This window comes from Solea senegalensis, linkage group LG14, assembly GCF_019176455.1.
Source record: "Solea senegalensis isolate Sse05_10M linkage group LG14, IFAPA_SoseM_1, whole genome shotgun sequence".
In the NCBI taxonomy this organism is placed as follows: domain Eukaryota; kingdom Metazoa; phylum Chordata; class Actinopteri; order Pleuronectiformes; family Soleidae; genus Solea; species Solea senegalensis.
The window spans coordinates 15,778,975-15,792,705 of NC_058034.1; the positions used below are offsets into that span (position 1 = coordinate 15,778,975).

At 40.8% G+C, this 13,731-nt stretch overlaps 1 protein-coding gene across 1 annotated transcript; it reads right to left on the reverse strand.

Annotated features, from left to right (window-relative positions):
* On the reverse strand, positions 1 to 8,824 carry nr2f6b (nuclear receptor subfamily 2, group F, member 6b). Its single transcript, XM_044043660.1, has 5 exons — positions 6,938 to 8,824; positions 5,976 to 6,070; positions 2,480 to 2,814; positions 1,447 to 1,693; positions 1 to 947 (listed from the first exon to the last, which is right to left on the reverse strand). Exons 1-5 carry the CDS (start codon positions 7,243 to 7,245, stop codon positions 673 to 675), a joined length of 1,260 nt encoding a protein of 419 aa, XP_043899595.1. The 5' UTR covers positions 7,246 to 8,824; the 3' UTR covers positions 1 to 672.
* Positions 8,825 to 13,731: the final 4,907 nt, after the last annotated feature.

Sequence of the window (13,731 nt, forward strand, 5' to 3'; positions counted from 1 at the left end):
CTGAATCATTAGAATCAGTTCATTAAAGGGACCGTGTAGTGGAAAAGCGGCATAAAATGTTGAGCTACTCCTTTCAGCACATGACATGCAAAGTATTTGAGGCGTATGTACAGCACATAGTGCAGTGCTCACGCCTCATCTTTGTTTTCGATTATTTGCAGTCTTCCAGAATACATTTGGTATCACATCACAAACATGACACAGCCTGAACACCACGTCCCAGCTGTGACAACGTAAAAGTGGCACTGCTATGGCTTCATGTTGATTGAGAAACAGAGCAGAGGGGGAGAATGCACAGGCCTGGGTTCAAACGGAATCACATATGAGGTGATATGGGAGGAGGTAGTACAGGCACACGGCCTCATGTAAGAGTCTGCTTTTAAATGAAAGCCCTGTTTGATGTCCAGAATAAGACAAAGAGCGATCAGATAAAAGTCATAGAAAACTGTCAAGTGCGGAAAAAAACAAAAAAAACAAAAAAAATGGTTTCCCTGAAAGCAGCTTTGGTGTTAGTAACACCAACTTTATGGGGGCCAATGAGGGAAAAACTGACCTTTACACTCAAACATGTTCCCAGGTTGTATTCAAAACATTCAGGTTGTATTTGTTTCTAATCTTTTGTATCCTCTCCCATCTGATCTCAGTCCATCTTACTCTGGAGTTGCTGGGGGTTTACTGTCCCGGTACGTACGGCCAGCTGATGGAGCTCCCCGATAGCTGCATGTCTCGGATCAGCGTCTCGATGGGCGTCTTGCCCACCAGCCGCATGAAGAAGAGCTGGGAGATGAGGTTAGCCGGCACGGCGCGCAGAGCAGGGAGACGCAGCAGTAAGCGGCCGAAGCGCTGAGGCTGGTTGGGGTACTGCATTCTTTCGTACTCAGTCAGGGCAACCTGGGCCTTCTCCTGCAGGGACTCCACGTGAGCCGGGTCAGTCAGTCCACAAGCATCTGAAAGACAAACAGACAGAGTATAATGTCACAATGTTAATGTTTCTGTTGCTCTACTTTTACATATTTACATTGTTTACATTTACATTGAATTAGTCATTTTTGAACGGTTCAATCCCGGGATGGACCAAGGGGACCAACTTGCTGTTTTGCTTTATTTTAGGGACTTATGTGAAGATTAGACATAGAGTTTGCTTACATTAAAATGCAGACTAGAAACAGGAAGAAACAGCCTTAGTCTGTGTATTACAATGTCTGCCTTGTAATTGTAAACGTTCACTAATGAAAAAACTACATCAAAAATGTTCACTTTAGTTTGTTGAACATTGAGCTTGCAGTTGTACAGGTGTGTCATGTTTTGGGCTTGGTCTCTGAACCCAGAAACAAACATCACACATTCATACACAGATTTATTTTGGTCTGACATACAGAAACAGTAGAGTCCACCAGTTCTCATCGCTCAGATTGACTTTGTGTAGAATAACTGACTTGTACTCACCAGGTGAAAACAATGCTATGGCTTTGAGGCAGCTGTACTCGGCCGAGTCCACCTGTAGTCTGTTCAGCTTGTCCACCTGGTCCTGGAAAACCCTGACCTGGTCCATGAAGGACACCACACGCTCAGCGGACATGGGCGATGAGTGGAAACCAGCTGCTGCCAGCAGAGGAGCCATGTGTAGAGGCAGAGCAGACTGAGCAGCGTTCAGGATGAAGAGCTCACTCCAGCTCAGCCTCAGCAGCGCCACCTGGAGGAACAATTGCAAGTGAGCAAAGGGTCGCTGAATGTCTGTCATTTGTTTGTCACAATACTGTATTTAACGCCACCAATCATTTTATTTGGACCTAATGGGTTAATTTTCTGGTGCTGGTGGAGATTATTATGATAATATTAGACAATTTTATTGCTGTCCTCAAAGCCCTCAAACTCCGCCACTGTGTTACAGAGTTTGGGGAATGTATCAAGATGTACGTACTGCAGTGTAGCCTGCTCATGGAAACAGTTTTCCAGACTACAAATACACTGAATTTTCTTTCCCCAGACAGACTATAATCACTGATGTATGTCCAGATGACGTTAAGAGAATCTGAACAAACAACATAAACAATGTTTCAAAAGCAAAGTTATGGATGTGAGCGTTAAAGTAGTGAGTCTCAACAGGCATTTGCACATTGCACCCACAAACACAGCAGTTTGATTCAAGTACATTAAATATGTACAATGTCAGATGCACCTGTAATCTGTGTTTAAACTGAACTACTGGGTACATTTAAAGTACTAGTATTAGAAGGTATGATTTTAGAACAACTTGGGAAAAGACTTAAAATACAAGTATAATTTTACTTAGAAACTGCATTGAAACTGACCTGGTTTTCAAAAAAGGAACAAAAAACATGTATATATATATGTATATATATATATATATATATATATATATATATATATATATATATATATATATATATATATATATATATATATATATACATATATATAAATATATGTACAGATATATATATATTTTTTAACTGACCTGTTCTGAAACGGGCAGCTCTGGAAAATATGGGATGTTTCTGGCCCATTCAATAGTGCTAAAGAGGAGGCGCGCGGCCAGCTCACAGATGCTGTCGATGCCCATGACGGATGCTCCGCTTACAGACGCCTGCATCTGTGTCTGGCTGTAGGGAGGCCCGTAACGGCTGCTGGGATACGGCTCGGCCCGCAGGAGCTGGGAGATGAGATCTGAGACCGGCTGCCCGTTGAAATAATCGGCCCCAATGTGACCTGGCCCGGCACCTGCAACCCCGCCTGCCAGCGAGTTTGGACTGATCCCTGGGTGAGTCGGAGGGACCCGACCTCTCTGGACAGCTGCAGGAGGAGGAACAGGACATGTGAGAATCTGATTGTTGCAAATGCTTCCTGTGCACTGACCTTTCACTCCACAGAGATACAATCATGTTTTCATGAAGCAAGTAGAAAAATGGAACTACACAAAAGATGTGTAAGGACTGTCATTATTACACTTGTATGACATGTACAGTCAGTTATTTTGGGGAGGGTTTTGTTAAAGCCAAAATGTGTGACAAAAAAAAGATAGTAGTATAGTATAGTAGGAACATTTACCTACAGCAACAAAATGTTATAAGAAAATGTGACATTAAAACCTGTGTATTGTATTATATTATATCATTCCAGTTTTGTACAATAATTCAACAGCAAAACACATTTGCTCTTGTACGGTACAAATTTCTGTTCAAATTTGATTGATACTATGGTTCACATTTCAATAAAATTGTTTAGGAATTAAATATTTAATGCACTAATAGAGAGGTGCCCTCTGTTTGCAAGTGAATCAAATATTAATCAATAGTAGTGAATAATGTTCCTGCTTCCCCCCCCCCACCCCCAAAGAAATCTGCCCACTGAAACTGTCAACGTGGCAGTTTTTCCCTGATGGGGTTAAAGGTGAACTTGACATTTACAGGTAATGTGGAAACAGTGTTGCCTGCGTCACGGCCGTGGTCAGCACAGTTCATTAATAACCAGGCCTAATATAACCTCTGTGCACGTTATGTGGTATCCCCTGACACAGACTGAAATACATGCAGGGCCGGGTTACGCTAGAATACAATTACAGACGTCACTGTCAACAGAGACTCTATACTGACTAAATAAATAAGTAAATTAAAACACTGAAATATACTGTGGTGTGTGTGTGATATTAAGAGTGTCGTTGCTGAAATGAAAATAAGCACCAGACCAAATGGTTCATAGTCCTAAAACAACTATGCTGGAATCAAGAAAATTAGAAACTGAAATTTCCACCTAAAACACTGTAGGGTTTTCTTTAACCAAAATAATCTTGTGTTTTTCCTGTTACACAGATCAAACATGGAGGCCACCAGTTGCCCTCTTGTCCCTGAAGCACAACAGCTGCAGGGAGTCAAGCACCAGGGTGAAAACATTCTGTGGTTGACAGTATAAATATTGTTCTTGGATCACTCTCTGGTGAATGTCATTGTTTTCTCTCTCTCTCTCTCTCTCGCTCTCTCTTTCAAAAGTGCTTTCTCTGTAAAATATGCATTTCTGTTGTCTGTTTGTGTCCGTTTCTGAATAATTTGTGTTTGTTTTCCAACAATTTGTTGTTAACCACCATGACATTTCATGACTATAGTTTCTCCTTATTTAATAGATTTTGGAGTGTTTTTTACATGCCATTGTGTACATTACACTCCTTAAACTTACATATTTAGATTTTTAGTCACCGTAAACACAACACATTATTATTATAATTATATCCTTAACCTTCAAATAACAAGACAAACTTATTATTTACACACCTATCTGTTATGGAGCAATAATAGAAATAAGAATTAAGAATTAAGTGCAATATCATACGCTGAAATGCAAGTGAGAATGTCATACTAAGATCCGTGTGCAGGTTTGCCTGTGAGCATGCACTGAGCGTTGTCAACATTTGGGGCAATGTTTTTATTATGTTTTTTCTATATCTATTTTTCTGTTAATGGTTGGTTGTGGGTTTTGATGATGATGATGAGTTGGCTGTTTGCTTTTCCAACTGCACATTTCTCTGGGCAATATTTGAGAAGTATTTATATAATAGTATATATACTATTTATGATGCAGGCAGCTTTCTGTCAGTGGCATGGAAAACAGCAAACTGACACTTTAAATCATGCTCCCTTTCTTTTCTTTCCTTTCTTTTTTATTTTTTGTTTGTTTACAATGCTAACTTTATAACTGGTTTAATTGAGCGATTCATTTTCACATGTAATTAATCTGATTGGTCTGAAAAATGTCAGAAAATTGTGTAAAATGTTGACAACCCCCTAAAAAAATAATTAATGAAATTAGTGAACATCTAGTTAACTGTTTAGTGATTTGAAAATTCTAATTATATCCTTATAATCCATCATGATTTTGCTATTAATATATCCAGGATGATATTACACGCAATTTCAAAGAAAAAGTGTGCTTTATATTAAATATAGTTGACACATAAATGGATGCTAAATGTAAATTATATCAACAATTACATGTAAGCAATCTAGACAACCGTATACTGTATGTAATATTATTGAATTTAATGTGATAAATGTAAACTAATGTTTTTTTTATTCTAAAAATATTGTTCACTGTTGGTCATGAGCTAGTTTCTAATTATAATTTTATAGTAGGTGTAGAGCCAAAGGACATTGAGACCCGTGCTGTAAATTATGTTTTTTTAAATTTTATTTTACCTTATTTCCTGTAACACAAAATTCTAAAAGCTCTGACTTCTTGCTCCAAATTTGATATTTTCAGTTAATGCTAAATTAGAGTTAGATCCCCTGCCGTTCTCTGTACTGTGTTAATCTGTTTATTCCTGTGATACATTATTGATGAAAATAATGTGTCACAGTATAATATGAGTATTTTCATTTCTTTTTTTTTGTTGTTTCTTGTTTATTTCCCATGCTTATATATTGTATTGTCTAACATGAATATTTATTAACATTAATCTAACTTCATAAAGAAAAAATCAATCTATTGTGAGTATATAGCAATAGTTGACAATTATAGGGTGAGTTCCTCTTGGAGATCTTTATCCTTGTTGCATAGGCACTTACGTGCATGGGCTGTTGAGCAGGTAGTGTATACAGTGGTTTATTTTAGAGCCCTTTTACACTAAAAACTGCTGCCTGTTACAGAAGGAAGTGGCATTTGTGGCGAGTGAGTAAACCAAAACAATAAAATTGTGAGCTTTAAAACCAAAACCATGAGCTGAATAATGCAAAAACGCTCTGTCAAGCACAAAGATGGCTATAAAGTTGGGGCATCCCTATTACTGTGCACAATAATTTGACCCTTTGTTAACATAAGACATTTTGATATTCAGCAGTAACCTTAGATTGGCGGCTAATGTGACATGAGTCACTCATAGATTTCTTCCCTCATTAATCAGTTTACACACTAACCCTTAAAAACCCTTTCACCTGCTGTGGACGTGAACAAAAGGCTTTTGATACCTTCTTTGCGCATCCCAACTCGGAAACACTTCTTCAGCCGACAGTATTGGCACTGGTTGCGGTGATGCTGGTCGATTTGGCATTCTCGATTTGATCTGCACCAAGGGAACAAAAAACACATTCTAGTATTTCACAGTAATCTGGAAACTAAATTAAATATTCCCATGAATAAAGTGAGGTCACCACCACCACCACCACCACCACTGACCCTGTGATGTGTGAGCTGAAAAGCTATCAAGGCTGTGACCTTTGTAAATCATCAGCTCTACACAGACACACACTGTTCTGCCAACATTTCAAACTGACACACAAAGACACCTTCAACTCAGACGTGGTGCATTATTATGGGGAAGAAATGACTATATTCAGTAGCTGAGCGCTCTGTGAGTCAGAGTAGAGAAGTGTGTTGCGACATTGTGTTCCTGTGGTAAAAGTAATGGGAATGTTGACCTTCTGAGGCAATCCATCCTCACATGACTGACCTTCAGGGCTTTCATTTCTCTTATTTGTTTTCTAGAACTGCATGTGAGACACATTCAAGGTTGGAACAAATCATCTGCTGTTTCCCTCATGAATGTGAATGCCTATTTAATGGCTTGTGGAAAGAAAGAAAAGAAGATTTTAACTTTTCTTCTGAAAACTCAATACAACACACCATAACTTAGCTGTTTGCTAATTTAAGGACATTTGAAGTATTCATTAACACAGACCATCTGTCAACAACTAAGTCAAGACATGTTTCATTACACTCTTAACTAATTACACTGTTAATTAATGTTCGTACAGCAGCATATACTTGTGTGTCTTCCCAATGTTGACTCACAAATAAAAATGTTGTGATAAATGTTGTCCCATCTATTAATTAACATTTATAAGTAGTTTTGAGTCATGAAAAGAGCCTGTTAAACTCACTAAACCCAAACAAAGTATGACATGAATCTGAATCTCTCATCGGTCCTCACCTGCAGGAGTAGCTGAGGTTTCGTCTGATGCTCCTCTTGAAGAAGCTCTTGCAGCCCTCGCAGGTGAACACACCGTAGTGCTTCCCGCTGGACTTGTCCCCGCACACCACGCAGTCCACCACGCAGGTCTTGTCCTCATCACCGACGTCCACGTCGCTGCTCCCAGCCTGGGGCGATCCCTCCTCTTCCTCTCTCTTCAGGTAAGCCTTCTCCCCCAGTCCATTAGTGTCCCCATTAGGGTTGCCCCATCCCCCGCTCACCATGGCCATATTTTCTGAGACGTGCAGTCCTGTGACTTGATCATACATGGACCCGCCTGGTCCCCCTGGTCCCCCAGCTCCCAACTACCCTCCAAGTGTAAAAATTGTTCCCAGACGTAAAGACAGTGGCTCCACGTTTGTAATTCAAAGCAAGTTTGGTCCAGAAATGTGATGAAAAGATGTCCCAGGCTCCACGGTGTTGACCTTACTCCACTTTGCCGTCTGCTTAGACTGACCTGGAGGTCTTTCTGTCTCTTCTTTAATCCCTCCGCTCTGTGTTCTTGTCTTTCACCCCTCTGTTTTCTGCACTGACCTCTGATCAATGGCTCCCAAGGTCTGAGAAAACTTCAGACACACATGTAGTGGTTCAGAGTTCAGGCAGGAGAAAAGGGTGCAGCTTTGCTCTTTTCACAGGAAACAATAAATTACTCTCTCTCTCTCTCTCTCTCTCCCTCTTTACTTTCCCTCTCTGTCTCCCGAGGAAAAAAGAAAAAAAATCACCTCACCTATCCCTGAGCACAGTGGTGAGGGACAAAACAAGAGTCACTGCTCAAATAAGAAAGAAGGTCAGCCCCTCACACTCGGCGCATGACTTTCTCCAAAAAGGACAAGCAACTGGGAGGAAAAAAAACACAGCTCCCCTTCAGGCAGGGTTAAACTGCCCTGCCCTCTCCTCCAACTTGTAAACTAGTTCAACCAGTTCCTGCAGTACTGAGGTGTTATCTGCTAATCTGAGGCAGTTCTAGTCCAGACGCACTCTTGACATGTCAAGGCTCTTTAAGAAGTTATAGCAAGGAAGAAGAGTTATATCGCTTTGGAAATGTTTGCACACACTTCCCAAAAAAACGGCAGTTAGGACAACATCTGAGTGTGACTTTGGTTTTTACACACTCCTGTTGTTTTTGGCTCTGGAACACCTTCGTGCCCTGAAAATAAGCACGCGTAGACAGTGGTTCCACACTTGGTATTAAAACGAGGAGTGTGCTGCGAAAGACAATCCACTCCTACTTCCCTCCAAGAATATGTATTGTTGTTGCAGCAACAGAGTTCATCAAAGAAGTCCTGCCCTTGTGTTGTTTGTGGTGAAATTATGTTTTCTTGTGTCTCTTCCAACTTCTCAGAGTCTGTGGTGTCAGTGGCTCAGATGTCGCAGAAAAAGAAAACAAGCCAAAACAAAAGCAGAGTTGAACAATCTCCTCGGTCTCAGTTGCTTCTCTCTTTTGATCAAAGCTCCTCAAAGTGTTGCCTCTCTCCCCCCTTCTCTTGTTTTGTCAGTGCTTGTCCATCCACTAGAAACAACCAGAGGCCAGAACCTCTCTGCATTCCCTCTCAGCGAGTCACGGTGTACAGTTGCACTCTTTACTATTCTGCCTTTTCTTTCCGCCTTTCTTTCTGCTGGCCCTCGCAGGAATAAATTAGGCAAACAAGAGCAGGAAAAACATGGTCACAGACCTTTTAGTGAAAGCCAGACACTGCAGTGGAGAGAGCAGCTCAGAGATAGACTCCTCTCCAGCTCCTCTTGATCCTTTCTCTCTCTCTCCCTCTCTCTCTGTGTGTTGTGTGTGTGTGTGTGTGTGTGTGTCTCTGCCTCATTCCCTCCTTTAGAGAGAGTGAGCTGTGTCTGTGTGCTGAGGGATTTGACACTGCTATTCAAGCCCTGCCGTTGCCATGGCGCTGGATCCCTTATAAGGCCAGAGGAGTCAAAGAGCACAGAGTGGGCTGCAGTCATGTGCACGCACACACACACACACACACACACACACACACACACACATGCACACACACAGAAAGAATGCCTGACTGGCTGCCTGGTTCCCCCCCTGACCTCGGGCCAGCCCGGGAGCAAGGGCTAGTTAACCTCAACACTGCCATGAGACAAAGAGGGGTGGCGGCCTCTGGTTGACGAACAGCGAGTGCATGGCACTCGCGCACATGCTCTCCACTCGGCTCTAATCCGTAAGACTTCCTCCGACTTTGTTGACCCACTAATAACAGGGAGTGCCTGCTGTTGTTGAGCAACTTGTCAAAAAGGTCATATGATACGCCACCGGCTCCTTTTCACACCTGCTGCACACACTCACAGGTCAGTGAGAAGGAATCAAAAGGTCTCGGTGATGAACTGCTGGGTCCTGGGTGGTGTTGGCCGTATGTTTGTGTGCACGTTGTAACAGGAGTGATTTAGTATCAGTTGGACGACGGATGAAAAAAGGCTGGTGAAAATTGGAAAATACTTTTTTACTCTTTTAGGCTATTTCTAAAATGGTGTGTTATTATTGCCTACAGTGCCTTATTGCATCTGTATTCACTGCAACCACAGTCTTTTCCTAACACTGAAATTAACTTGTTTTAGTCGCCTATATTTTATTCATCGTAACCTGGTATTATGTCCTGATTTCCTGTCTCTGTCTATAGTGGGTTTATGCAACACAGACACTCGAGAAATGACTTGAGAAAGGTCATTGTTCTGGTGAAATGTTTGTAAAGTTAATGTTTGGTCATATCCCAAGTATAAAACACTGTCCACTGTCTTTGTCTACTCTCTCTAAATCTAAGCCACAGACGATTAACCACAAATGAAATACACTGTCAAAGAGGATTTTGCTAACACATTAAGAGCCTTTTACTCAGTATCTTGATTTAAAAATACCTCAAAACAATCCGTGCAGCATTAATTAAAACATTTGCTGCAAGCTAATCATACACACACGTAATTCACAGGAGACTGGCTTCTTTTTTTTAAACACTGTACAACTGCTTATGTGATCTTGTGTTATAAAACAAGAAGAATGTTCCTTTGGTTTAGATTAAGTACATTAATCAAGGTATAAACTAATGCAGTGTAGGACTTCACAGTGTGAGTGTGTTTTGAAACTTTTGAATAATTCCCAGTGTAAGTCCTCTATCGTCGTGGCAGCAGGCAATGCTGCTGTGGAATCTCTGGCCTGCTTTGTCTGTCATACCAACAGCACTGTCATGTGAAGATCTCCACAAAAAAGGGAGGACAAAATAAACAATCAGAGCCTGAGACCAAGGTTTCCAATAACAGGCTTCCAAACGCAGCAGAGACTACCCACAGAGGAAGTATACACTACTGCTTACAAGCATACGTGCCTATAGGAACCTTTATGTACCAAAAACTGTTTGGTCATCACTGGGTTTTACAGGAATTCCCACCGAATGACAAAACGTGTTGTCCCTCGGAACTCTCTCTCTCTCTCTCTCTAAAAATGTGCAACTATCAAAGGAACACAAAGTTAAAGATCTGATAAAGAGTTGGCAGGAATCCTGTTGCACACGTTTTGTCAATGGGGTTAATTCAGCCTCCTAAATGTGAGCATAAGGCAACTTTAGCCCACATCCGTCACACTGAGACTCATTGTGCATGGTTAGGCCTTTTGTTTGGTTAAGAGGTTATGAGAGGCCAAGCTAAGCTGCTGTAAGTTGAATTAGTGCTTTCTTTTAAGCCTCTGTCTATGTGTATTTGCAGATGTCAGACCATGTGGAGTAGTGTTTTTTTCAACAGCAACTTTGAATATGTGTAGAGGTGTGTAGGGTGTAAATTAAGTCTGAGCTTAACTGTCATACGTTCATACTGTATGTGTTGTAATGGCTCTCAGATCAGTTTAGGTGAATGAGAACAATGTGAAACATGATCCTGCTGCGAGGAGGAGGGGCAAAAAACCTTTTGAAGATAAAAAAGAAATGCTTGTATACGGACACTTTAGAGATACGTGGCAGGTTTTAGTGATCACTAGACAGACTTTACACTAGATAGTTTAGCAGTTTAATCGAGCTTAGACCGTAGAACCGGTGATGGAGTCACACTGGTTGATTGATGATCGTATAATGTAATCCTTATACTTTCTTTACAGAAGATGACCATGTGAGTCTGCTGTTTGTGTTTTTAAGAGTGTATGCAGGTTATCTTTTTAAGATCTTTTCCTGGACCTAATGAGGTCAAATATGATTTGTGAGTCCCTGGTTGGGGGAAGATGTGTATTATTTAGGTTTTGGTTTTGTCTCACCACAATGGTTAGTGTGATCATGGCAAAATACTTTCCTGGAGGCACCAACTATTGCAGGTACGACTTTTGAGGCCGTTTACTTTGGCATGTGTTCATCAAAATGCACTGAAAAATGATCCAATACACTCAAGATACAACAACTATTATTTAATATGTATATTTAGAAATGTTGCTGTTTAACAAGCCAGGCTGTGTGATGCTTGTGTTGCAGTTGTGTTCATCATAGAGTTAATGCTATTTAACCAAAATGTTGACAGAGTAACAGGGAAGACGAGCCTCGCTGCTTTTGAAGCTTCAAGACATGAGGAAAGTCAATAATAACGGTGAGTGTGACATTTAGTCACATCGCAGACCTTTCTCCCGTCTCGTGTGCCTGTATTTTCTGTAGGTTTGTAGTGAGATCACAAAAGGAGTGTTCATGGCTTTGCTGCCGTTGCAGCTGCAGAGTTTTGTATTTGAACCCCATTTGTCTTTGTGCAAACATGCATATCTGGGTGTTAGTAGGTGAGTGTGTGTACCTTTTATATGCTACCCTTTAAGACCTTTTCTGGCATAAGCAGTAGGTCCTGACAAGGTCCTCATGAGGCAGAAGCTCAGTTCTGATTTGATTTGTGATTGTGCTTGCGCATTAACTGGTTATGGTTTAGGTTAGGATAACACTTTGTTTTGGCTGTCAAAATATGGAAGTGATTGAAGTCAATGTGGTGTCCCAAAAAGACTAGCAGAACAAACACGTGTGTGTGTGTGTGTGTGTGTGTGTGTTGCTCTTTGAACTGCAGGTCAGGAATGCAGCTGCTCTCAGCATGAAGTCGACTGTGGCGGAGTCTATACATTTTCTCAACCGTCAGTGCAAAGTGAAGCAGATGAATGTTCACTTACTCTCCCCTGAACACAGCATGCACATACTGATAGAAATGTGAACATACCGACCTCAACCCACTGCCTCAGCCGGACTCTGCTTACATTTCTCTTTAGGTTTAGTTAATAATAAAAAAAAAATGGTTGCTATTTTTTGTAATTTTTTGTAATTTTTTTTTGTTCAAGCTTTTTCACTGCAGCAGTAATGTTGGAAGCTTGGATTCACATCACAAATAAACATGTTCTGCATTTAAACTACTTTCACTACTTATACTGAGTGAATGTCTAGATAGTTTCTTAATACAAGATCATCAACTCTTTCTTCTGGTTAACGGAGCATAAACATTAGCTCGCATGAGTCCCTGATAAGGACAACCACATGATTTGTCTTGTGTGTTTTTAGGTCCATTAAGTTGATATGCTCTTCTGACATGACCAGGAAATTCACTTTTCACATGTTGTGCTTCCAGATACCAGATCATATACATTTAATGCACTCAAAAACAGTCATACATAGCCAATTCAAGATATTTATAAAATGATTCAACTTTAACTTATATTTGAAGAATGAAAATGCAGCTTTTTCTGTTCACAAACACAGGAGACATGAGAGACACGATGAAATCATGGCACATCACAGACAGACGTGCTTTCATGAAGGGATTCATGTGACATCTCTTTAGCAGAGATTTTAAACTTTAAAGTCATGCTTTCAATTATATGGATGTTTAAGTTAAGTAACATCAATACGTTTATGTCTTTTAAAGCTTGGAAAAACACTAGGAAGGTTTATTTAACTTTAACATAACTTGTTATGTATGTTCTACTCTGGGCTGGGCTTATGACACAGTAATAAAAAAAACGATGACAATTAAGTTAGTCATCATCCCCACAACAGAGAGCTAAGTGTAAATTACAACCAAAGATTTAGAAAACTATAAATGTGTAGAAATAGCCGCTGGCGTTCAATGTTTTATTTTGTACATTCCCTGAGTTTGACCCCAGTTTGATAAGATGAAAGAGTGTGTATGTGCTGTGTTAACTGCATGAGCTTAAGTGTAAAGGAATTTGAAAACTGGGGTTAAAATTTAACTCTGGGGAGTAACTGTGTGAACAGGCAAGAGCACATGACTCCCTGCTCCTTCCTCATTAGCCCCACTGCCCTTTGGCCCACAAGCCAGAGGAAAAATCATATTCCCCTCTCACCCTCTTCTCTCTCTCCCACCTTCTCACACACTCCATTTTGGGGCCTTTGACCTCGAACGAATGACGGAGCAATTTAAAATAAACAAGGCAGTGGAACCTGCCAAAGAAAAACATCTGCTGGGGTGACTCCAGAGAAACGCACGGTGCCCAATCAATATTTGCCCTCCTCTCCACCCAGGACCTGCTGGAGGTGGTGGGAAACTTCCCATTTGGTGTGTGTTTTTTGTGTTGTCATTCAAATCAGCTATCCAGTGTTTCCTGTGAACAAGATATCAAGCCATTGTGTGTTGAGGAGTCAATAGAAGCAGTTACTGTAATGGCAGTGAAACCCCTGTCCTCCATGTGTTTGCTGAAAAGATAGGAAAACACTGAAATGTGACTCAGACTGAGATAAAAGGGGAAAAAAAAGAAGCCCTGGCCTCACTGTGACTCAACCACTTGATCC

Excerpts from the sequence above, each read along its gene's own strand:
- nr2f6b (XM_044043660.1), bottom strand. The coding sequence starts at position 7,245 with ATGTATGATCAAGTCACAGGACTGCACGTCTCAGAAAATATGGCCATG. Across the intron at positions 2,815-5,975 it reads AGTTGGGATGCGCAAAGAAG|CTGTCCAGAGAGGTCGGGTC; the intron begins GTATCAAAAGCC and ends CTCCTCCTGCAG. Across the intron at positions 948-1,446 it reads CATAGCATTGTTTTCACCTG|ATGCTTGTGGACTGACTGAC; the intron begins GTGAGTACAAGT and ends TTTGTCTTTCAG.